The sequence below is a fragment of the Papaver somniferum genome, chromosome 11, assembly GCF_003573695.1.
Source record: "Papaver somniferum cultivar HN1 chromosome 11, ASM357369v1, whole genome shotgun sequence".
NCBI classification, from domain to species: domain Eukaryota; kingdom Viridiplantae; phylum Streptophyta; class Magnoliopsida; order Ranunculales; family Papaveraceae; genus Papaver; species Papaver somniferum.
The window spans coordinates 83,840,443-83,862,778 of NC_039368.1; the positions used below are offsets into that span (position 1 = coordinate 83,840,443).

Consider the following 22,336-nt stretch of genomic DNA (forward strand, 5'->3'; position numbering starts at 1 on the left):
CTTGGAAGAATGAAAAAACGTTCTCACATCTGGCTCGGTCCAGTCCCGAGTCACACCCAAACAAACAAGGGGTAGTCTTCTTTTTTTTTTTTTTCCAGAAAATTAAACCTTGCCGTTTCTCCCATTTCTCTCAGAAACCATGATTCCACCTCAAGCTTCCCTCCATTTTGTTCCTCCAATCTCAATTGTGAACCATCATTGCCTTCTTGAATCTTAACTGTAAACCATTTTCTTTTGTTTAATTTCTTATCTGTTAGGGTTCTAATCAACTGTTCTTCTATTTCGTCTTGTAACCAAAGAAGAAATCAAACCCACCCCCTTTTATTTCATCATCTGTATATCGAAGAAGAGTCACTGAAGATTTTATGGTTAGAAGCTATTCTTCCACCTGGAATTATCGGTGGATTTGTTTGTGTGTTTTGGGTGATTCTCAGTATTACATTTACAGAAGCAGCTAATGCCAGAGTAAGTAACACGAAATGATAACCCTAATTTTCTTGGTTTTTGTTATATTTATACTTCATTGACGATTATGTTAATTTTGCAGCTGGAGCATATCGGTAACGGCTATGTGGGAGAAGGGACAAGAAGCTGGTGGAGAAATTGTATGCTGATTGCTGAGCAGAACTAGGTCAGATTTTATTTTTTGTTTGATACCTGATTCATTTGCAGAACTTGATTTTGAATTGATGGATTTATTGTGTGATTTATATTTCTGTATTCTAGGTTACTTTTGCCATGTTTTATGATCGATTATTTTTTAGGGATGGTGTAGTTTGGGTTATGTTTGGGGTGTGTAGCTCTTGTTTACTAGAGGTAGTAGTACTGGCACAATGGCCTTGAATATCTTGTAGAAACTTATCGATAATCAATTTTAGGCCCATAAATAAATCTTAAAGACTATTAAAGAAGTGGCATATCCTTGTCCTGATTGGACGTCTCATTTTCTTTTCTGTAATTGCTAACCAAATCGTAGAAACTGAATATTGACCTCAAAGACCAAATGCCAAGTGGTTTAGGTTATCTACTCATATTGATGCCTCAGTGGTAAACACCCGACGCATTTAAGCCTCAGTGGTAAACTGAATATTATGCATTTATGCTCAGTATCTTAATTCTTAAGTATTGCTCTGGTTAGTTGAAGAGCTACGGAACAGTAAAAAATTCTAAGTGTTAACCAAGATGCAGATAGAAACGGCAATGAGTGCATGTTCGTATATCATAAGTTACAAACTAAATGATAGCTTAGCTCCTTAGTTTGACTTCTCCCAGTTTAGATCGATGTAGATCATCATGCTGCGCAATTAGCCTATAGATACGTTTGGGATAGCACAAAACTGAATTTCTGCACCAATTTAGGACCAAGCAACAAGGGTCCTGCATTATTTAAAAATTTGAGGTGTCTACAGTACGCATCAACATTCGTACTTGGGTCATGACACTGCTAGACACAATTGTGGAGATTGCAGTCACCATTAGCGTCTTGGGTTTCACAAAAGCCTAAAGCAAATAAAGCACAACTAATTTATTTCAAAATCTTAAAGAATATCAAACCATGTTCAACGCCCCATACTGTGTCATTTTGAGGTCGCTGTGTTTCCATATCATGGTTACATTTACATACACTTGGAGTAACTAAATTGATCTTCATCCCTTGCTTGTCTAAAATTGTGACATCAGATTGGTGTAGTGTTTGTTTCTTGAACCCGGTTATACATCATATCTTCCATATTATATGGGTGACTCGTTAAGTATTTGTATGTCTTGAAAAGTTTATTCAAGATACTATGTTCCATTGGATATTTAGCCTGTCCATATTCTCAAGTGTAGTTATTCTAATTTAAGCACAGGAAAGTTGACCAAAATATTGAATTGTAGCTAAGTAAATTTCACATGGAGATTATACAGATTCCTATTAATTTCAGTGAAGGGTGGCTGCAGGTCTGCTTGAACATTTCTATTACTAATGGAGCTGAAAACTGCTGTGTTTGTCTTTAGTGGTGTAGGATGCTAAATTAATCTCAAAATTCTGATTCTCTTTTGTGTCTTAGCAATTTGACCCACTTATATCCATTAACCTTATTTTGCAGACAACGGAATCTAGGCCCGTTGTTCCTGATCAAAACCTACTTGCAAGGCCTGTTCTGATTAGAGAAGAAGCTTGGAATATGATGGGAGGTGGAGTTTTTGATGTAAGGAATGACCGGGCCTTCACTGCTCTCCCTGAAGCAGAGGTTATCTCCCTCTCTCGTGATTTATTCTCAAGTTATAGCATTACTTGCAACCTCGCAAAGGTGCATTTGTTTATATCTCAAAATCAGGAGATGCATTACTGAATTCATGCGCTTAGAAACTTGAAACTTGCTCTATATAATCAGAATAGATCTCACAGACCTCATTCTTGAAGCCATCTTTGAATTATTATGCCAATTAACAACAGTCAGTTTTTATTTGTTCATTCTCAATGCCAAACACATGTAAACACCTTGCACCGAAGGTGTAAAAAAATTGCAAGCTAAAAGTTCGGCCAACAATTTGAGTTTCGACTCCTAAGTAATAGGGATTTACTCTCACAAGAGAAATCCAATGATCATAGTTGTTAATCTGATTCACTTTTCCTGAAACAATCCTTGTTAAAATGCAGGTGAACTTTCTGTCAAAGCTAGTTGCTTTATGACACGGGGAAACTGTTGAAGAGATGATTAGAAATGTAATACAAGGAAAAGATGAAGGTGAAGTCAAAAGTGACGAGAATGACAAAACCAATACAGAGAAGATACCTAGACTTGAATGGTGAGTTGTGTTAGACTTGAATGAATATCATAATCTGAAATTTGAAGAACGTGTTTCGATTTGCATTTCTGAATCATTGTTGTTTCCAGACTAGTGTTTCTGGATGCAAACCACTTCCTGTACGACCTGCCATGTTTCTTGAGTCTGTTTCTTGAGAAGATACCTAGAGGGATTACTGGAAGGGTGTGTTGTGATAGACTTGAATGAAATCGTAATCTGAACTTTGAAGAACGTGTTTCGATGTGCATTTCTGAATCATTGTTGTTTTCCGACTAGTGTTTCTGGATGCAAACTACTTCCTGTACGACCTGGCATGTTTCTTGAGTCTGTTTCCAAGGCAGGCGTTTGTCACACTTTTTCTGAAATTCTTGAATCTGTACACGATAAAATGATAAATGCTCAACTACATATCTTTCTATAGGATATTCAGAAATCCTCTTATATGCATTTATATTGTTTCTGAACTTCTCAGGTCCTTGGATTTATTCTGTTTTTATATTTTTGTATCTAGGTTACTTTGGCCATGTTGTATGATCAATTATTTTTGAGGGACGGTGTCTATGAGAAAAATAACTGTTCTGTTTGGAGTGTGTTTCTTCGTATGTTGATTTGTTTTGTTTTGGTCTGTTGGTGTTGGATTGGTTATTCACTGGTTAGAGTTTTCATGTTAGAACATATCTTTTCTAAGTTTAGTCTGATTTTGCATTTCCATGGGGAAGGGCTTATCATTGTTCATATGAGGATTTTTAGTGATCGACTCTTGGGGATGAAAGTTAGATTGTCATGAAATGTCACCAAAGGGGGTAGTTTAAGGGAGTTTATTGTGTGGGAATGAAGAACATTATGTTAATTAGATGACCATTGATGTGGATGTTGTTGCTGAGTGAAAGAAAGTTAGATAAAAGATGGAAATTCATCATGATCAGATGCAAGGATTGGAGCGTGTATTAAAAAGAATGACTTTGAGGGTTACCAATCAACTCTTGACATCATTTTCTTACTCCCTAATTTGGCGGTCTTTTAATTGTTTATAGGGCTCGTCTTATCCTGCCATTTAACTATACAAAATGCCGTTCTTTTCTTTTTGTCCTTCCTGCAGAAAAACCTCCTGTGGAAACTAGAAAAATAGACCCGTGGCATCTTGAATTCAGATATATAGTTAACAGATTTGAAACCTTTTGGGATATTTTTCTCTACTAAGTATTCTCGTATCTCAGATTTTTCTGCTTTCCGATATTCCTAGTTTGTATTGTAGGATTTAGTAACTCGTATTTTTGTTCACAAGTCAAAATGCTCTTGCCTTCGTAATTCAACACTTCCATTTAATGTACTGTAATGCATATTGGTGATTTTACCAGTTAGGGTTTTGTTTGGAGTGTGTTTCTTCTTAGTATGTTGAATTGTTTTGTTTGGTCTGTTGGTGTTGGATTGCTTATTCACTGGTTAGAGTTTTCATGTCAGAATGTCTTTTAAATTTAATCTGATTTTGCATTTCCATGGGGAATTGGCTTATCATTGTCGAAATGAGGATTTTTAGCGATTGACACTTGGAATGAAAGTTAGAAACGAGTAGTTTAAGGAAGTTTAATTTGTCGGAATGAAGAACATTATGTTAATTAGATGACCATTGGTGTGGACGTTGTTGCTGAGTGAAAGAGAATTAGATAAAAGATGGAAAATATCATTCCCTCAAGATCAAATGCACAGCATACGTAAGAGAATGACTTTGTGGGTTACCAATCAATTATTAGCATCGTTTCTTTCACTCCCTGATTTGGCTTTAATTGTTTATAGGGCTCATCTTATTCTACCATCTAGCTATAACCAATGCTGTTTCTTTTCTCTTTTTCCTTCCTCCAGAAAAACCTCTTGTGGAAGTCGAAAACTAGAAAACTAGGCCCCAAGAAATAGAATTCATGTTTGGGGAAAATGTGAAAACTGTTACCTGTGTGTAAATTCATCTATGTAGTTAAAAGATTTGAAACCTTGTGAGATATTTTCCTCTATTAAGTATACTCGTATCTCAAATTTATTTAAGCCCTTTTCTGACCATTTGGTAACTTCTTTAGATGGATAGGGCATGTGTATGACAACCTCATTCCTAATACCTTTTTGTCTATGTACGGGAACCACTGCCTATGTAATGGGCAATGCGATTAAGGGTTGTTCTACATCTTGCACAGGCTCTAGAATACTAGTGAAGCATGTGCACTTTTGTATTTGATGGCGTGAGTGTTGCAATCATCCGTTAATTTAACTACTCCTTCCTAATTTTGGATTTTGTTTCTGTTAGTCTGCTCACCTAGTATTAGCATTTTGCAGGTAACCCTAGACTTTCGTGCTTTGGAATGATGAAAAATAGTAGAGACGGGAAAAGTTATAGTACAAATTTGGCTTTTAGGCCTCCAGAGTACTTGCGAACTGGTAGGTGCCACGACAAGGATTTACTAGTATCTTTTATCTTACTTTGTCCTATTATGCTCAATCAAAGAACGGTTTCCGTAGCATCATTCTCAGCAGAATAATATTTCATTATTTATTGCATGACGTCATCGTGAAAGTACGCCATGGCTTTATTCACTGGTTAGAGTTTTCATGTCAGAATGTCTTTTTAAATTTTAATCTGATTTTGCATTTCCATGGGGAATTGGCTTATCGTTGTTGAAATGAGGATTTTTAGTGATTGACACTTGGGAATGAAAGTTAGATTGTCATGAATGTCACCAAGGGGTAGTTTAAGGAAGTTGTGTTGGAATGGAGAACATTATATTAATTATAGATGACCATTGATGTGGATGTTGTTGCTGAGTGAAAGATAATTAGATAAAAGATGGAAAATGTCATTCCTTTAAGGTCAGATGCACAATGTAAGTAAGAAAAGATTGCCTTGAGGGTACCAATCAATTCTTAACATCTTTTCTTTTACTCCCTAATTTGGCCGTCTTTTAATTGTTTATAGGGGTCATCTTATCCTACCATCCAACTATAACAATGCTGTTTCTTTTTTTTTCCCTTCAGAAAACCTCTTGTGGAAGTCGAAAACTAGAAAAATATGCCCCAGGAAATAGAATTCATGTTTGTGGAAAATGTGAAAACTGTTATCTGTCTCATTTATTTGTAGCCAAATGGGGTGTAAATTCGGATATATGGTTATCAGATTTGAAACGTTGTGGGATATTTTCTCTACTAAATATACTCGTATTTCAAACTTATCCCTCCCTTTTGTGACCATTTGGTTACTATTTTTTTTCGGATGGATAGGACATGTGTACGACAACCTCTTTTCTAATGTATGGGAATGAGGCAATCACTACCTATGTAACGGGTAATGCAATTAAGGGTTGTTCCACATCTTGCACAAGCTCTAGAATATTATACTAGTAAAGGACGTGTACTTTACCATGATCTTACTGCTTACAGAATTGTATTTGACGACGTGAGTATTGCTATCAGCCGTTAATTTAACTAGTCTTTCCTACTTTCGGATTTTATTTCTGGTTAATCTGCTCATCTAGGATTAGCATTTTGCAGGAGGGTAACTCTTGATTTTCATGCTTTGGTATGATGAAAGATAGTAGAGACGGGAATAGTTACAGGACAAATCTGGCTTTTACTCCTCCAGAATCCTTGAGAACTCGTAGGTGCAATAATAACAAGGATTTGTAAATATCCTTTATCATTCTCTGTCCTATTACACTCAATCAAGGAAGGGTTTTCGTAGTATCATTCACAGTAGAATAATGTTCCGTTATTTACTGCTGTACTGCTTCTCACTAGCATTCCTTTACTGCTTTAACCTCATCGTAACAAGGCATCTACCAAACTGTCTACTTGGCTTACTATAGGCTCCTTATGTACAGTGCGTGTCACTTTTTTTACTCAATCTTCAAATTTGGGTTCATATGTAATCTTCAAATCTTATTATCGCATGCATCCTAATGCCTTGTCTCTTTTCCTTCTTTCTTTTTAAGGTTAATTGTAATTTGTTTTTCTTTGCAGTTATCGTATTGCTGCAGGTACACTGTTCTGGTTAGCACTTACTTTTAAGAAAGCGCAAAATCTTTTATCATTTGCTTACTCATTAGATTTAGATTGTTATATCGTTGAGCATTTTCCAATTTTGTTCTAATTTCCTGAAAATATCGACTTGTTTGCAGGTGCTGACTGCAAGAAAGAGGTGATGTTGGGCATCAAGCAACTCCTTACCCCCCAAAGGGAAGAAAGACCCCTGCGAGTGGAGGCAACAAGTCAAATCCACAGTGTCAGTTTGGTGCAATTCTTGTAACAAGTAAACATATCTCGCCTTTGTTTTATGTGGATTATTTTATAGAACCGCAACCACTGGGTAGCACTCCTTAGTCTGTAACTTGAGATACTTTTTAGCACAAGTCGTGTTGGTACTTTCATCAAACTTTTTTCTTCCAAATTTGGATCTTGAACAACTGTAGTTTGTTAAAGCTGTAAAATGAATTTGTTCCTGTGATATATGATTCTAGCTAAAGGGCAGTAGGCCAACACTACTATTCTACATTTGTACTACTACCCTACATTGGTAGGTAGGAGGATATTTGGATGAAGGGGATCATGGGAGGATAAAGGGCAGTAGGCCACCATTAGCTTAGCACCTTGTTACATGATGGGTAATAGACAAAGGGACATGATGGGAGCACGTGAATGTCACGTGACGTGATTACTCCACTGGAGCCACCAGAGTTTTTGCTAGAAACTCTAACCACCTCTCCACGTATACCCATAAGCAGACGAAGGTTGGTTCGATGAGATCAATAATAATCCAGAAAGCAAGAGAAATCTAGACAGAGCCATCATTATGAAGACAAAACAAAGAAGATGCGTTTCCACATTAGGGTTCCACAAAACAAGCTTGTTGTGTGCTGCGTTTTTTAGATACAAAAGAAAAAAGAAATATGCGAAATTCATTATGGAGGAGACACATATGCATCACTGCATGCTGACACCAAATACAACGTAGACACGCATCTCTTCTCCATACCCTCCACCTTTGTCATCTTTTATGTATGTCAGGCTCTCACCAATTCTTTTCATTTATTTATATATAATAACATAACTCTCATCTTCTTCATTCATTCACTCACAATTTCCCTCACTCTGATAATATGTCTAGTAGTATGTGTGCAGCAGAAAAAGACCATTATAAGAAACTCCTTGTTCATCATCAAGGGGGAGTTGCAGATCTTCCACCAAGAAAGCAGCTTCTTACAAGGAGATCTTCTAACTTGATGATACCCAGTATTTCTTTTGATGATCATGATGATGATCATATTGAATCAGTACTACTGAATTTTCCTCTCAAGTTCTTGCCATGCAACAACACTTCTGAAGATGACGATGATGATGAGAATGATCCGTATGCAAGTGATGAATTTAGAATCTATGAGTTTAAAATCCGACGTTGTATGAGAAGTAGAAGTCATGATTGGACTGATTGTCCATTTGCTCATCCTGGTGAGAAAGCACGTAGAAGAGATCCACGTAGGTATCATTATTCAGGTAATGCTTGTTCTGATTTCAGACGTGGTAATTGTCTCCGTGGTGATTCCTGTGAATTCTCTCATGGTGTTTTTGAATGTTGGCTTCATCCTACTCGTTATAGAACTCAAGTTTGTAAAGATGGCCGGAATTGTAAACGGAAAGTTTGTTTCTTTGCTCATACACCTAAGCAACTTAGGGTGTTCGTCCCTCCTCATGATAGCCCAAGAACCAAACCCCATCATCATCTCTGTAATTGTGTTTACTCTCATTCTTCTTCGTCGTCGCCGGTTTCTTCTTCTTCTCCTACTTCTACACTAATGGGGTTCTCTCATTTATCATTATCTCCGCCATTATCACCTACAATATCTCCTAGTTCATCATCAGAGTTAACTCCTAAGCAACAACAATCTCTTTTAGGAATGTTGAGTTATAAAAGTAAGTTGATGGAGTTGGTAAATTCTTTGGAAGCTATGGATTTGAGTTGTATTAATAATGATTCTCCTACTTCTGCTGCAATGATCAATGACAACAATTTTTCGTGGAGTGGTGGTGGTAATAACAATATTTCTTCTTCTTCTCCTAATTATGAGAATCAGGAGCAATTCTTTATGTCTCCTAATTCAACTACTACTCAGTCACCAGGTAATAATAGTGGATTTAAGCGGCGAGATTATTATAATTTCTCTAGTAATGAAGATTACGGTTACGGTGAATCATCATCATCAACATGCCCTCCTGATCTTGATTGGGTGAATGAGCTTGTGATGTAAACCATGGTCGAAGCTATATGTAAGATTTGTTCATCACTTAGAATAATGAAGTATATAATTCTGTTTATGGGGATTGGTCGTTGATGGTGAAGGGGTAGCTATTGATTCTTAATTGGGTTGTCAGTCTAGCTAATTAGTATTTTGGTTTGATTTTTGTTGTTTGATTCAAAGGAAGAAGAAGGTTCATTAAGATATAAGAAGAGCTTGATGTTTTGTTTAGTTCCTTGATTGATGAGGTCGAAGTACATCTCTCAAGTACCAAGTTGTGTTTAGTTGTGTTTGATTTTTGAGTGATGTTTTTGTTTCATGTCCTGTATTTATATCCCTGAATAATGGAGTAGCCTGCTTGTTTAAATGTTGCATTTCATTTCGCAAAAGATTGTCTCGTAATACTCGTATGCCGTTTAACTGTTACTAATTGAGTGCGTCTAAAACTACATGTTGAAGAGTTCCTGCAAGCATTTTACCTGTCGGCGGGGCGGCAGCCACCGGATAATGCAATAGCCCGAGTGTAGCAAGGTTTAGGAATGCGTAATGATAAGCTGATCAAATGATGCTTAGCAAAAATTAATGCAACGCCACCACAGGCCCCTCAACAGCAAGTACAGAATAACCGCAAAAATGAAAAGAAAAAAAGACGGTAAGCGTTGTAAGTTCCGTACTTCGATTTTGGTGTGCAGTTCTTGAGCAGCAAATTAACAGTAAAGCGACTGTAGGATTCAGAAATTTTGCATACGAGTCCGTAGGAGCACTGGCTGTCCGAGTGCATATAATACCTGTATTGAAGCGCACTTTAATTTTTTCGATTGTACCCACCGGAAAGTGAATTAACTTTTGATCGTATAAGACGAGCATTGTTTGAAGCCAAAGATTATTATGATTACGTTTGAAGCCAAGAATCAAAAATGAATTATACATAAATTTCTCAAGAACCAAATGAATTGTGCATTTGCAGTGGCAGAACTAGACTTTGATATCAGTTGGGCTTCACTGGAATCGGCTAAAATTCACCATCTGTAAATTTATTTCGGATTGGTTCAAGCAATTCACTATCTGTAAATTTATGAACTTCAAATTTATTTGGGATTGGTTCAAGCCAGGGAAAGTCGTTGTCTAGTTCCGCTCCTGCACGTTGGTCAGGTAAGTTTTTATCTTGTTGCATCACAACCAAGTAACTTGATAACCGACCAACATAACTTGATTGATTAAATGACGTGAGCAAAATTTAATCCGACCAACATAACTTGATTGATTAAATGACGTGAGCAAAATTTAATCCCTACTAGTATAAAATGCACGCACGATGCGCCTGCCATTCCGTTGTGTATAAAACGCACGCACGATGCACCTGCCATTCCGTTGTCAAAAATAATCTAATTTTTTGGTAAAATGCTATACCATGAAATGTTGGTATTTCTACTGAAATTAACATATCAAAGCGATGAAACTCAATAGGACTGCTGGGACGGGAAGGCATTGACGTCCCCATTTGGACACCTTTTGCATGTTAGCAGTTTGAACAATACAGGAAGAAGGTCTGACGGATGCATAAAGTTTATTTTCATCCTTTTCGCTCATCTCCCACATGTCTCGATATTGTGCTTACTCAGTGATATCGCTGACATCTGAATCCTGCTGAATATTTAAAACAGCTACAGTTGTGGCGTCCATGGCTGCAGGTGTGGATGCATCAATGGTCATGCGATCTATGGTTATTGGAATAATACCACCACTACTACCAAATATCAGCTTGGTACACACCCCAAAATAATTTCATTCATGCGGAGGAAGAATATGATGTTGTCACGTCCTTAGCCAAGTCCGCCAACACCCATTCTTCACAACCAACCTGTAACCATAGGGCACCTCTTCACTCATGACATAAATGTCAGTCTTTTGGTCTTCCGTTGCACCATCCCAACCTCCCTTTGCCTCAAATGACGCCACCACTATCTTTTCCAAGAAGGTGATGCTGAGAGGCTTAAATCAGTGCGTGCCCTGTTTTGATGCATAATGAAGATAAACAATATCAGCATTTATATCAACAGAGGCATGATTTATGTAATAATGAAGATAAACAATATCAGCATTTATATCATCAGAGGCATGATTTATGTAATAAAAATAGAATTGGATAGGAAACTCGTGGTGTGAGACGGTCAGTTTCTCCAGTCTTAAGACTGGTTTTATAAACAACGCAGTCTAAGGCTGATGACGTTCTATAGTTCGTTCCTTGGTGCTGATATAGATATTAGATGATCGCCGGTAAAGCAACCAATGTATTTTATAGTCATACATGCCACCAAAATGTGTTACGCCCAGGCTAAAAAATCACTCAAAGGAACAATTCTACGTGTCTAGATACTCGCATCTGTATAGTTTAGAAGAACGCATGATGGCTTCGTTCCAACTAACACATGACTATTTATGCCCAGCGCAGACGTACACGCAGGTTTATCGACATCAAATGGTAACGCTGAAAGTGAAAGCAAGTTTAGTCTTTCAAATAGTTCAACAACCATAGAAGTTAATATCATTGTGTTCCCAACAAACTAACAAAAATGTTATTGTACTGACAGCATTTTAGGAATCTAAGATCAAGTTAGGGCAAGTAACCTTGCTATAGAGACATCTTTTGAATTTATATATGAAAATAATGCAAGTCACCAGCAATAGTTTGATGACCATCTTTCAGAAGAACATTGCCAGCGATTCCGAGCTTTGACATCCACCTAGTAATCATATTTACATGTAATTAAGAAAAAAACTCAATTTTTTACAACACCAAATCACTAACACGTTCAGGCCACTATATCATTAGGTATCAGTTCTGCTCAATAAAAGTAAAGTTGATTATACTTGCTTGGTTTTGTTTCTAATTCCACTGTATTATCTGTATTTTATTTCTGACGGAGAATGAAACAGAAGCATCAATAAGTGGAAGACTTTAACGTGATATCTATCTCGAGGCATGGTGGTATTCATTGAAGGAACTACAAGAAAAATTTAGAAATTAGCTTATCAAACATGCTTACCATTCAGTTGAACCTTTAGTTGAGTCAAGACTTAAAGACTGTTGAGTGCTTTCAGAATCATGAGTGTTACCGAGTTCACTGAATAATATTAGCAAAGTCATGAGTGCTTTCAGAATCATGAGTGTTACAGAGTTCACTGAATACTTCTTAATAAGTGGACAACGAAATAAAATCATTTTCTGTTTCTTCCTCAATACATCTGATAGGTAACCTAGAATGCAACTGGAGATGACCAAGTATCTAATTATCTCAATGCATAAAAAAAATGATTTTACATGGAATGGTTTCACAGTTAACAGGGATATCATTTAAGAAAATGAGGAAGTAAGGCATTCAATTCTATTGTTCCATTTTCAAACACAAACCAAACTGTGTAGGCTCATTGACTTTTCTTTCAGTCATATCTTCAAACAGACACTGGCAAAGAAAATTATTTCCATATTAACAAACCAATAGAGAGAAAATTGGTCTTTGATACATTTACCACTTTCTGCTACAAAGATACTCAAATTCGTTTTCAACCTATTGACAAATCCAGAATCCAGAACAATAGACTCGCACCTTCTTTTTATAGGAAGACTCACACCTTGCTTCAAGACTGCATATGCCACAGTGAGAATTATTAAGTGCACCAAGAAAAGTAACTGTTTCTCTTATTAACTAATTGCACAAATATACACCATCACTAAGTAAGTCTGCAATGCATGACTATTCACCCCACTACAAATGAAATAAGTATACTGATTCGGGAACCAAGTACCAAAAACAGTAAGGTGAACATGTACAACTTAAAATCTAACACAATGATCCTTATATACACATGAGCAATGGGGGAGATCCTGAGTACTGGGGCGAACCCATATAGAGAAAATTGGTCTTTTTACAGGTGGTTGACATTTTTACAAACACTTGAAGCTCACAAACACTTAAAGTAAATTAGGGAATCAAATTTGAAATGCTAACATGTTAAGGAAGGGAAATCGAAACCAATTTAGTAGAAGACTATGAGCATCATGAAGCTTTTGAGAAAAGCTTGGGAAACCCTAACTGAAATGGCAAGCCCTAACCCCAAATTGAGATTTCCAACTTTTCTGTAATCGAAGAAGTAAGTTAATCCAATCAGTTCAACCCATTTCTCAAACGCTCTCAAAATTTTGGGTTTGATTTGAACTTCTGGGGTATTTGTTAAGAGATTTCTGTGAAACAATCTGGAATTAATTCATGTTACTGTTGGAAATTGATGATGATTAAAGTCAAGAACAAAGAAAAGGGAAGAGATTTCAATCGAGAAGAATGAAACAGAGAAAGAAGAGGAACCCAGGGAGGTAATGAAGTGCCTAATAGCGTCGGAAAATGAAGTCGAGAAAATTGTTCTCAGCAGGATTCCAACCTAGCTTATCTCTTTTATTATTAACCTCAGAAATTTGTCATTTTGATCTTCAGAGTTTATAATCTAAGGCTATACGGGGAATTAGAAAAAAGCTTCACCACTAGAGCTGTCAAACGGGCCAAGCTAGGGTCAACCCGTCCCTAGCTTGCCAACCCGTACTAGGGTTAGGGTCAACCCTAGCCCTAGTACTATTCACGAACAAGCTCAAAACCCCAACCCTAGCTCTAGACGGGTCAATCCTGACGGGTTGGCGGGTTGACTTGTTAATGTTATCAATTTAAAAATTAAATTTAAAATTTAGGATTGTTTAGGATTATTCATTTAGTAAAGGTCGAACCTAGGTCAATTTGGTGTTTAACTAGAAGCCCCACCACTGAGTTGTAAAGTGGACGTTTTTATTGCCACTTAATCAACGATATAGCCGGTTACGGCGCTTTAGTTTTCTTAGGCAGAGAACCCTAACATCAACTAAGCATTTTACTTTTTTTTTATCATTTTATAAGTTTAAATTAATGTGAGTAAGACTAACTCACTGTTTAAATTATTCTAGTCTTTTTATCAATTTAGGACATCCTGAATAAATATGTGATTGATGAATCTAAGTTGTAATCTAATTTATTGATTGATTATTTAAAATCTAAAAATTGTTATATTTGTTTGGGTAGATCCAAAATTAGCTTTATTTATTGATTTAAAATTAACTAATTCTAATACTTCCTCCGTCCCACTCCTAAGTGACCTATTTGAAATTTGCACAATTTTTAAGGCAAGCAAGGAAAATAGTATTTTTAATCATTTTTTTACAATTATACCCTTATGAATAATAACTAGTGAAATTTAAAAATGGTTTATCTCTCAAAATACTCCACGGATGTTCGCAAATTTCATACAATTGAAAAGCATTTTAAAACACCTACGTAACGAATATAAACATGCCTATCAAATTATACATATTTCATATATTATTTATAATTAACTAAAAGGATAATTCCGGAATATCTCATTGTTTAGTGATATAGGTCACTTATCATTGGGACAAAATCTAAAATCAAATAGGTCACTTAGGAGTGGGACGGAGGGAGTATATGTTTGCAAATCATGGATTTTAAAGAGTTGGTGGGATTGAGGGATATATTTATTAATTTTGACGGGTTGACGGGTAACCCACGGATTGGCCCTAGCCCGGCTTGTTTTCTAGTAGGGTTGTATATGCCAACCCTAACCCGGCCCGTTTAGACAACAAGCCAAGCCGGGCCGAGTTGAAACAAGCCGGGTTATAAATTGACAGCTCTATTCACCACCAAAAGGTAGGCTTCACCAAAAACTAGGGATGGCCATGGGGCGGGGATCTTGTATTCCAGTCACTGTCGCGTTCAAAAAAAAAAAAAACCACACCCTCCTCATTACCCGCTTGATCTGGGACGGAGTGGGTATGGGAAATATCCGTACGGGGTGGGTTTTTTACGGGTTACCCATAACATTAAGCTCAAATATGATGAGTTAATTTAATAATCAATACCTAAGTTCAACCAATAATAATAATAATAATTTAAAATTTCAAACTCATAAATAATTAATGATATCTTATACTTTTACCTTTTCTTTTATAATATAATATAATATAATATCTCAGTTTAAATATAATATAAATAATTAATAAAAATATAAAATCCTAAAATGGGAACGTACGATGCGGGGATGGGATTCTAGGTCCCCGCCCCATCCCGCTTCACTAATTTCGGGTATTACCCATACCCAACCCCAAACCCGTTTGTACGGATAAAACCCTACCCAATAGGAACGAGTACCCACGGGGATGGATTTGGGTGGGGCAATTGGCCATCCTCACTAAAAACAACCCTTTTCTTTATTACAGTAGTAAGATGCAACAAGTAGAGTATTTTTGTTTGTTAAGCATGTGCCGAATTTGCCAAGGAATTATTGACTACCATGAATCAAATTAAAATCAATACTTGTTTGAATCAGACTAGGCCACTGACTCAAAAATACAACATCCATTTCATACAAAAATAAATTCGGGGAAAAATGAGCTGACACTCTGATAAGTCAGTTTTAATCCTTCTTATATCTGATCTATCTCCACATTGAATGCTTGAACACATACTAAAAGAGCAAGACTTCAGTGAAAACCCTTCTTCCATGGGTTATAAAAACAACAATCAGTGTAAAAAATGCACCACTTACCAATAGCAGCTTCTCTGGGCCGCAGGTGGAAACTTTTTTACAGTCTGGCCACCTACAAATTGAACTCAACAGTATTGTTTATGCATTCTGCATTTTGGAAAATTCTCTATGCCTAGGATGTCTGGACGCCTAAAATCCAAAGGCAACTCTTTGCACAAAATCGGGTCTTCGCTTACTTGGCATCCGAAGCAACCCTGTAATCTGTAGCTCTGTAACTGCTTTACAAAACCTCGCCTGAATTGAAGCTTCACTAATGGACTCAACCTCAACTGTAACTCTTCTCTTTTTAGATAATGGTGACATCTGCAACTTTCGCTTACCTTTTTTGGTATTACTTTGAGGATGAATTATAGCCTTGAATGATTGAAACCAGTCATGGAGATTGATCAGATCACCATGTTCTTGAGCCAATTGATAGATAATTGAGGTATCATTCATCGATGGTAACAGAGAATCTCCGCTCTTGTTACAACAACTGCAATGGAGATAGGTGTGAGATTTGAGAAGATCAACTTGAATCATTTTCCTTGGATCTCCGATCAAAGCTGACTGCAATATATCGACGTGCTTAAAGCAAAAAATTTCATGGAACGGCAAAGACTCAATCGGCTTCAGATACTTCTTAACCATACTCTCCAGTAACTTAACAGCTTTCAAATTCACTGCTTTCTTGTCTTTTTCTACATTCAGATGGTTGCGAGATGCTGCCTTCTTGGGCGAACCAATCCTTATTCTTTTAGGACTCTTGCTTTCACAAGGAGATGTTACCTTCCTGGGTGAACCTATCCTACCTTTTCTTGGACTCTTGATTTCACCATTAGATGTTGGCTTCCTGGGTGAACCAATCCCGTTTTGTGTATCCACTTTGATATCTATCACTAAAGTCCCTTCAGTGTGTTTTGGACTCTTGATTTCACTGTTAGATGTTGGCTTCCTGGGTGAACCAATCCCGTCTTGTTTCTTACTCTTGCTTTCACCATCAAAATCCAACATTGATAGCAACTCTTCCACTTTGACATTTATCTCTGTAATCCCTTCGGTGTGTTTTCTCCAAATCTGAAGCAATTGAGATAATTGTGCAGGCGGAAGATCCTTTATCCTACGTACTGCCTGAGATATGAAACCTGTTTTCCAAGGACCAAACTGTTCTTCACTATGCAGAAAAATACTACTTGAGGAAGCTTTTACCCGGTCTTCAACAGCACCAGTCTGACGATTAGGATCAAGCGCCTCGCAAAAAATATCAAATAGTTTTATTCTGTGAAACTTTCCAGCTTCAAACAAGCACAAAACCACAGAACTCCAGTCTTTCCGCAAGCTCTTTAACTCTGACAAACCAGAAACGAACGTTTCAGTGCTCATACTTGTGACGTCATCCATAAGTTCACAAGATTGTAAACCAAAAGCACACTTTTTCATTTCTTCGGGCAGCGATTCACACATTTCCATCCAGAAACTATGACTATCTTCACTTAGGAAGCCTTCACATAAGAAACTTAGAGGTTCCATTGAGAAATGTTTAGAGCAGGCAATTTTCAGAGCCCTGATGAAAGATGTAACTGTTCCATCTTGCCTTAAAAAATAATTTCTCAGAAAAATAGCCACTTTATGTCCAATGTCGAACCCCATACATAATTTAACAAGAACAGCCTCCATGATTGCATCCATTCTCTCAGATGGGGAACCTAAAGTGAACTTACATGGTGAGAGGTATTGCAGTGCATTGGACGTAAGTAACTTCTTAGGAGCATCGATGGTTGTAGCAACTCCCATTATTAAGATGACTGGAATCTTTATCACCCACTCCCTCAAAATTAAGATGAACTCAGATAAGACACATCCATTGCATCTTTCCATATCATCAATGATCACAAGTATGGGATTTCCATTGTTTGCTGGTTCAGAATACCATTGCGCTAAGATACTTATATCAGCTGCATCTGGAGTGAACTTAATCAACTGCCTCAGCAGACTTCTAAGACACCCACCAATTCCACTCTTGGCAGTGAAGTCCATTGATGAAAGAGTAACCACGTGAGAATCATAATATTTCAAATGCATGGCTAGTTCTTTAAATGTCAGCAAATCATCAACAAACTCCACATTTTTCGTCAGCACAAAACCAGTAAAAATCTGTTTGCAAGTGATATCGGTCAGTGGAGGGTATGAATGTAGGCCACCAGGGGTTCCAGCAGATTTGATTGAAGAGAATGATTCGCAAACCCATTGGTGTATCACATCAAATACGCTGATATTGATGTTCCTCAAAACATCCTTGATAGTTGTATCAATCTTAGTCCAAACCAAATCAAATGCCTCAAGACGCACCTCTTCATAATCATCTTCTCCCACTTGCTTGGTTTCCTGTGATTTCTCTGCAGCTTTAGGAGAAGATAGAGACGCTAACTTTCTCCTGGTCTTTCCAGTTCCAGAAGCTTTTCTAATTCCTTTTTGAGGCAATGCCTTGTGCAGAACAAAGAAAGGCTGAAGATTGTTTTCCCCATTGTCGGCAATTGGTGATGCAGGTGGAGAATCTAGGCTTTCAGACTCCATGTATGCTGTTGGAAGAAACTTGTTAGTCAGTGCATGAGGGGAAATAAATACACACCATCAACCATCGAAAAAAAAATAACCATTTCATTTTCCCTGCACGACAAGCGGTATAAATAAGAAAACCAGTTCCTTCCTGTAATTAAACTCCCATCCACAAACTTTCAACTATGGAAGATTCAACTTTAGTACACATCGATTTCAAGGATTCCAGTTTCATCAACTTACTAACCAGGTGTACTGCCCCTAAATTTCTACACAGTGTGCCATTGTTTTAGTTTATTTTCAAGTAAGAAAAAAGCACAAAAACACATCTTTAACACACAATTGAAAGTTACATAAGCAAAATTTCTAAAGTTTTCAGTAAAGGTTCAATTCTCATATAACCTAAAATTAATTTGTGTGTATTAGACGATTCGAGTCAAAATCAAAACCCCAGACACCAATCCTCAAATTCCTCGATACCCATCTCCAATTCCACAAGAACAATGCCAGATCCATTTCAAACATCACTTTAATCATCAATTTGTAGATACCAAAAAGAATAAATCAAAAACCCTAATTTGAAAACCAAAGATTAGAAACAAATACAGACATAGATTTTGAAAGATGTCTTACCAGTAACTGATAGTAATCAAATCCTTAGAATCAAAATCCTGCTGGACGCCTGTGATTATTATAGATTTAGGCTGTTGGTCTTCGAAGGTGAGTAGAGGGAGTGAAAATGAAAGTGAGTGGAGAAAAATAGAGAAGGTGAAATAGGGATTATTAATCTTGCATTTTCCCGCCAAAACATATGCGTGACTTTAGGTTAAAGAAGATGCGGCGTGCGTATCCAGATATATTTTGGGTCCGTGGATAAAATTTGAAAAGCAAGTTCCAATCGAGGGATACATCCGCCAGAATTATTTTGTTTTATATGAAATGACACCGGCAGATATTCGAAATCCTTTTACAAATCATGCGATATAAGTTAGCATTGTTATGTGGCAAATTTGGTGCTTCTCTGGTCTCCTAAATGTTGGATTATTGGATAGATTTTCGATTACATGGTAAATTAAGGTTTACGTCGCAGATTTTGGATCTCATGATAGATTTTGGAACCCACACATATTTTAATGACAATGCTCAATCTTGAGTCACTTACAAGTTACAAAATTCGGGTCAAGAGGTTTTTGGATCACTTACAAGTCACACATATTTTGGATTTCTAATCTCATGACACTCCAGATTTTGGGTTACAAATAAATGTTAGACCGTAAGGTAGATTTTAGGTACGGGGCAGTCTCGAATAGTGACAACTGTTATTTTTTTGTTTTATTTTGACAGGTAATGAATTTGATGCCAACGAATTTCATACCTAGGTTGTTGGTTTCATCGCCCATTAATTACAAGTGTACTATAACAACGTCGGCTTTGAGTGTTAATTTTAGGGTCACACTGGCTTATTTAGGTTACGATATTGACATTTTGCATTTGGCCATTTTGATATGTTGTAGTTTTCAAGTTATGGTATAATATAGATTTTCAATCCTGAAACAAATACTAGGTTATTGTTGTACATTTATGGATGCAACTACATATTTTGGGTCACAAAGCAAATCTCTCTAGATTATGATAATATTGGATTGAGGTAAATTTTGTGCTATAAATGCAAGCCTCTGATGATTTGAATGTTGGAATTTCAGCTCCTTAACCTTTATGCTTTACCACTAGACAGCTTATAAGCTCACTACAAGCTGAAATTAGACTTGAACCTAGTATTAGCATACTCAACAACTCACTGAAAAGCACCACGTATAGCTATAACACTATATATGATTCATACTAAAAACAAGATGAGAGCAAGGAAATAGAAACACTCAAGACACCTAACCTTTCATGACTTACTATCGACTTCTATTTCCTCACATTACTTCATGATGGATGAAAAATGATTTTTCTTTATAAACCATATAAGGCTAGAAGTGAGTCCTAGTCATGCTTGCCACATGTCAACTCCAACCTTTCCATCATGAGTAGGATGACACTTCATGGATACATTGGACATCACATATGACATGCCATGCTTTGACTCAACCTTATCTAGCATTAACCTTAAGCTAGTCCTTAATGCATGATTAAAACCATAAACATGCCTTAATGCAGATTAAGACTAATCCGACTTAACATAGTATAAACAAGATTAGTTTAACCAAATGGAGATTTGTTGCGCAAAACACAAAAAAATCTAACATCTCCCACTTTTTTAAGCAACAAAACCTTTTTAAACCTTTTATCAGAAACTTATTATGCTAGTCGCACACCCGAGTCAAACAGTATGCTAGCCTTCGACTATAGAGACCTATACGTCACATTTAAGATGCGTAATCCATTTCTATAATCTGAAAACTAGACGACCTACTATTCTCAAGTAAAACATTTTATTTTTCAAAACAGAAAACATTTTATTGGCTTGACTTTACGCCAAAAACAAACTGAACTTCAAAAACTTCATTTGGCTTAGCCTTATGCCAACTGAATTGCACTTATAACTTTATTGTCTTGGCTTTAAGCCATACAAGCAACACTACACATGCTCTTACGCCACCCGCTTTTTCTCCTTGATGATATCCCCATTGTCTTGCTTGAATTAAGAACTATGCTCGTATTCATAATGAGATAAAGAACTTTAGGACATTTAATGATATTGAATGAGAACTATATGTCTCAAACCAGAGACTATTTTATGAGCATATAACACCTTACAAAAGTAAGGAAACAAATATGATGATAAAGCCATAAACATCATATTCTCACTGACTTTATGCTTCATCTCAAACTGGAGACTATAAGCATACAAACCTCACAAGAATGTAAGAATGATGATAAACAAGCTATAATCAAGCTACAAATACCACTCCCACTGAATTTCAAATTCAAACATAATATGGAATAAACTTGATGATAAATCACAATCACAATTCCACTGAAATTCAGGTTCAATCATACCACATACATGCTTATTATCACTTTATATAGCTATACTATAACAAACCATATAGACATCATATCAATAACCAAAAACAATAACATCTTAAACTCAAAAACAAGACTGTGTATCATCGTAAATCACCTTTGAGCAGAAATTACGACATACAATGAGTCCTAATAAGTTTAAGAATAAATTCTCATATGAAAAGCTTTCACTCATATGAGACTTGATTCACATCAAATTTCATAAACACAAAACACCTTTGGGCAAGATTCAGTTTAGAATTTCTGAATGAATCAAAACAAACCACCACAATCACATAATTCTCATTAAAACACTTCCACATACTCTCAAAGCATCACTTTGGCAACACTTAGTCGAGTAATGAAAGCTACAGATTGTACAAGTTACAATTTCTCAAAATAGAAAAAATTCAGACCTTGTACTTGAACAAAATACACTATTTTGAGAAGTCCAAATTCATCGCAGATGTGAACAAGCCTTGATTGTGATACACGAATCATTTACAAATGCTCAAATACTTGCTATACCGACTTTACAAACCCACAACATCAAGTATGAAGTACCGAATCACCGCATATGAGAAGAACTACAACCTTAGAAGGAAAACAATCCAAAACCTCAACCATACAATCACCCTAGCTGTTGAATATGTTATAACTAGGTGAAATAGAAGTTAAATGTTGCAATTTCAGCTCTTTAACCTTTATGCTTTACCACTAGACAGCTTATAAGCTCAATACAAGCTAAAATTAGACTTGAACCTAGTATTAGCATACTCAACAACTCACTGAAAAGCACCACATATAACTATAACACTACATATGATTCATACAAAAACAAGATGAGAACAAGGAAATAGAAACACTCAAGACACCTAACCTTTCATGACTTATCATCAACTTCTATTTCCTCACATTACTTCATGATGGATGAAAACTGATTTTGCTTTATAAACCATGTGAGGCTAGAAGTGAGTCCTAGTCATGCTTGCCACATGTCAACTCCAACCTTTCCATCATGAGTAGGATGACACTTCATGGCTACATTGGACAACACATATGACATGTCAAGCTAAAGGACATAT

At 36.5% G+C, this 22,336-nt stretch overlaps 3 protein-coding genes and 1 long non-coding RNA gene across 8 annotated transcripts; 2 read left to right on the top strand and 2 right to left on the bottom strand.

Moving 5' to 3' along the window:
* The first annotated feature begins 17 nt into the window (after positions 1 to 17).
* LOC113321186 lies at positions 18 to 7,738 on the top strand. Of its 5 annotated transcripts, XR_003346538.1 has the most exons (9): positions 20 to 465; positions 548 to 631; positions 2,091 to 2,234; positions 2,645 to 2,793; positions 5,116 to 5,217; positions 6,055 to 6,229; positions 6,325 to 6,430; positions 6,793 to 6,822; positions 6,951 to 7,738. XR_003346538.1 is itself a non-coding variant. In XM_026569067.1 (7 exons), exons 4-7 carry the CDS (start codon positions 2,727 to 2,729, stop codon positions 7,076 to 7,078), a joined length of 327 nt encoding a protein of 108 aa, XP_026424852.1. In that variant the 5' UTR covers positions 25 to 465; positions 548 to 631; positions 2,091 to 2,234; positions 2,645 to 2,726; the 3' UTR covers positions 7,079 to 7,738. The 5 variants fall into 5 exon arrangements, 1 of the variants encoding a protein (XP_026424852.1); XR_003346537.1 differs by having other exon boundaries at positions 18 to 465; positions 6,055 to 6,430; XR_003346539.1 differs by lacking the exon at positions 6,055 to 6,229 and having other exon boundaries at positions 23 to 465.
* A 180-nt stretch (positions 7,739 to 7,918) lies between these two features.
* Positions 7,919 to 9,429, top strand: LOC113323792 (zinc finger CCCH domain-containing protein 2-like). Its single transcript, XM_026572139.1, has one exon. It carries the CDS (start codon positions 7,929 to 7,931, stop codon positions 9,072 to 9,074), a length of 1,146 nt encoding a protein of 381 aa, XP_026427924.1. The 5' UTR covers positions 7,919 to 7,928; the 3' UTR covers positions 9,075 to 9,429.
* A 1,004-nt stretch (positions 9,430 to 10,433) lies between these two features.
* On the bottom strand, positions 10,434 to 13,538 carry LOC113323008. Its single transcript, XR_003347396.1, has 4 exons — positions 12,671 to 13,538; positions 12,110 to 12,187; positions 11,691 to 11,806; positions 10,434 to 11,072 (listed from the first exon to the last, which is right to left on the bottom strand). It is a non-coding gene; the product is annotated as an uncharacterized LOC113323008 (long non-coding RNA).
* A 1,900-nt stretch (positions 13,539 to 15,438) lies between these two features.
* On the bottom strand, positions 15,439 to 18,987 carry LOC113321504 (origin of replication complex subunit 3-like). The gene is made up of 2 exons (XM_026569415.1): positions 18,873 to 18,987; positions 15,439 to 18,262 (listed from the first exon to the last, which is right to left on the bottom strand). Exon 2 carries the CDS (start codon positions 18,255 to 18,257, stop codon positions 15,834 to 15,836), a length of 2,424 nt encoding a protein of 807 aa, XP_026425200.1. The 5' UTR covers positions 18,258 to 18,262; positions 18,873 to 18,987; the 3' UTR covers positions 15,439 to 15,833.
* Positions 18,988 to 22,336: the final 3,349 nt, after the last annotated feature.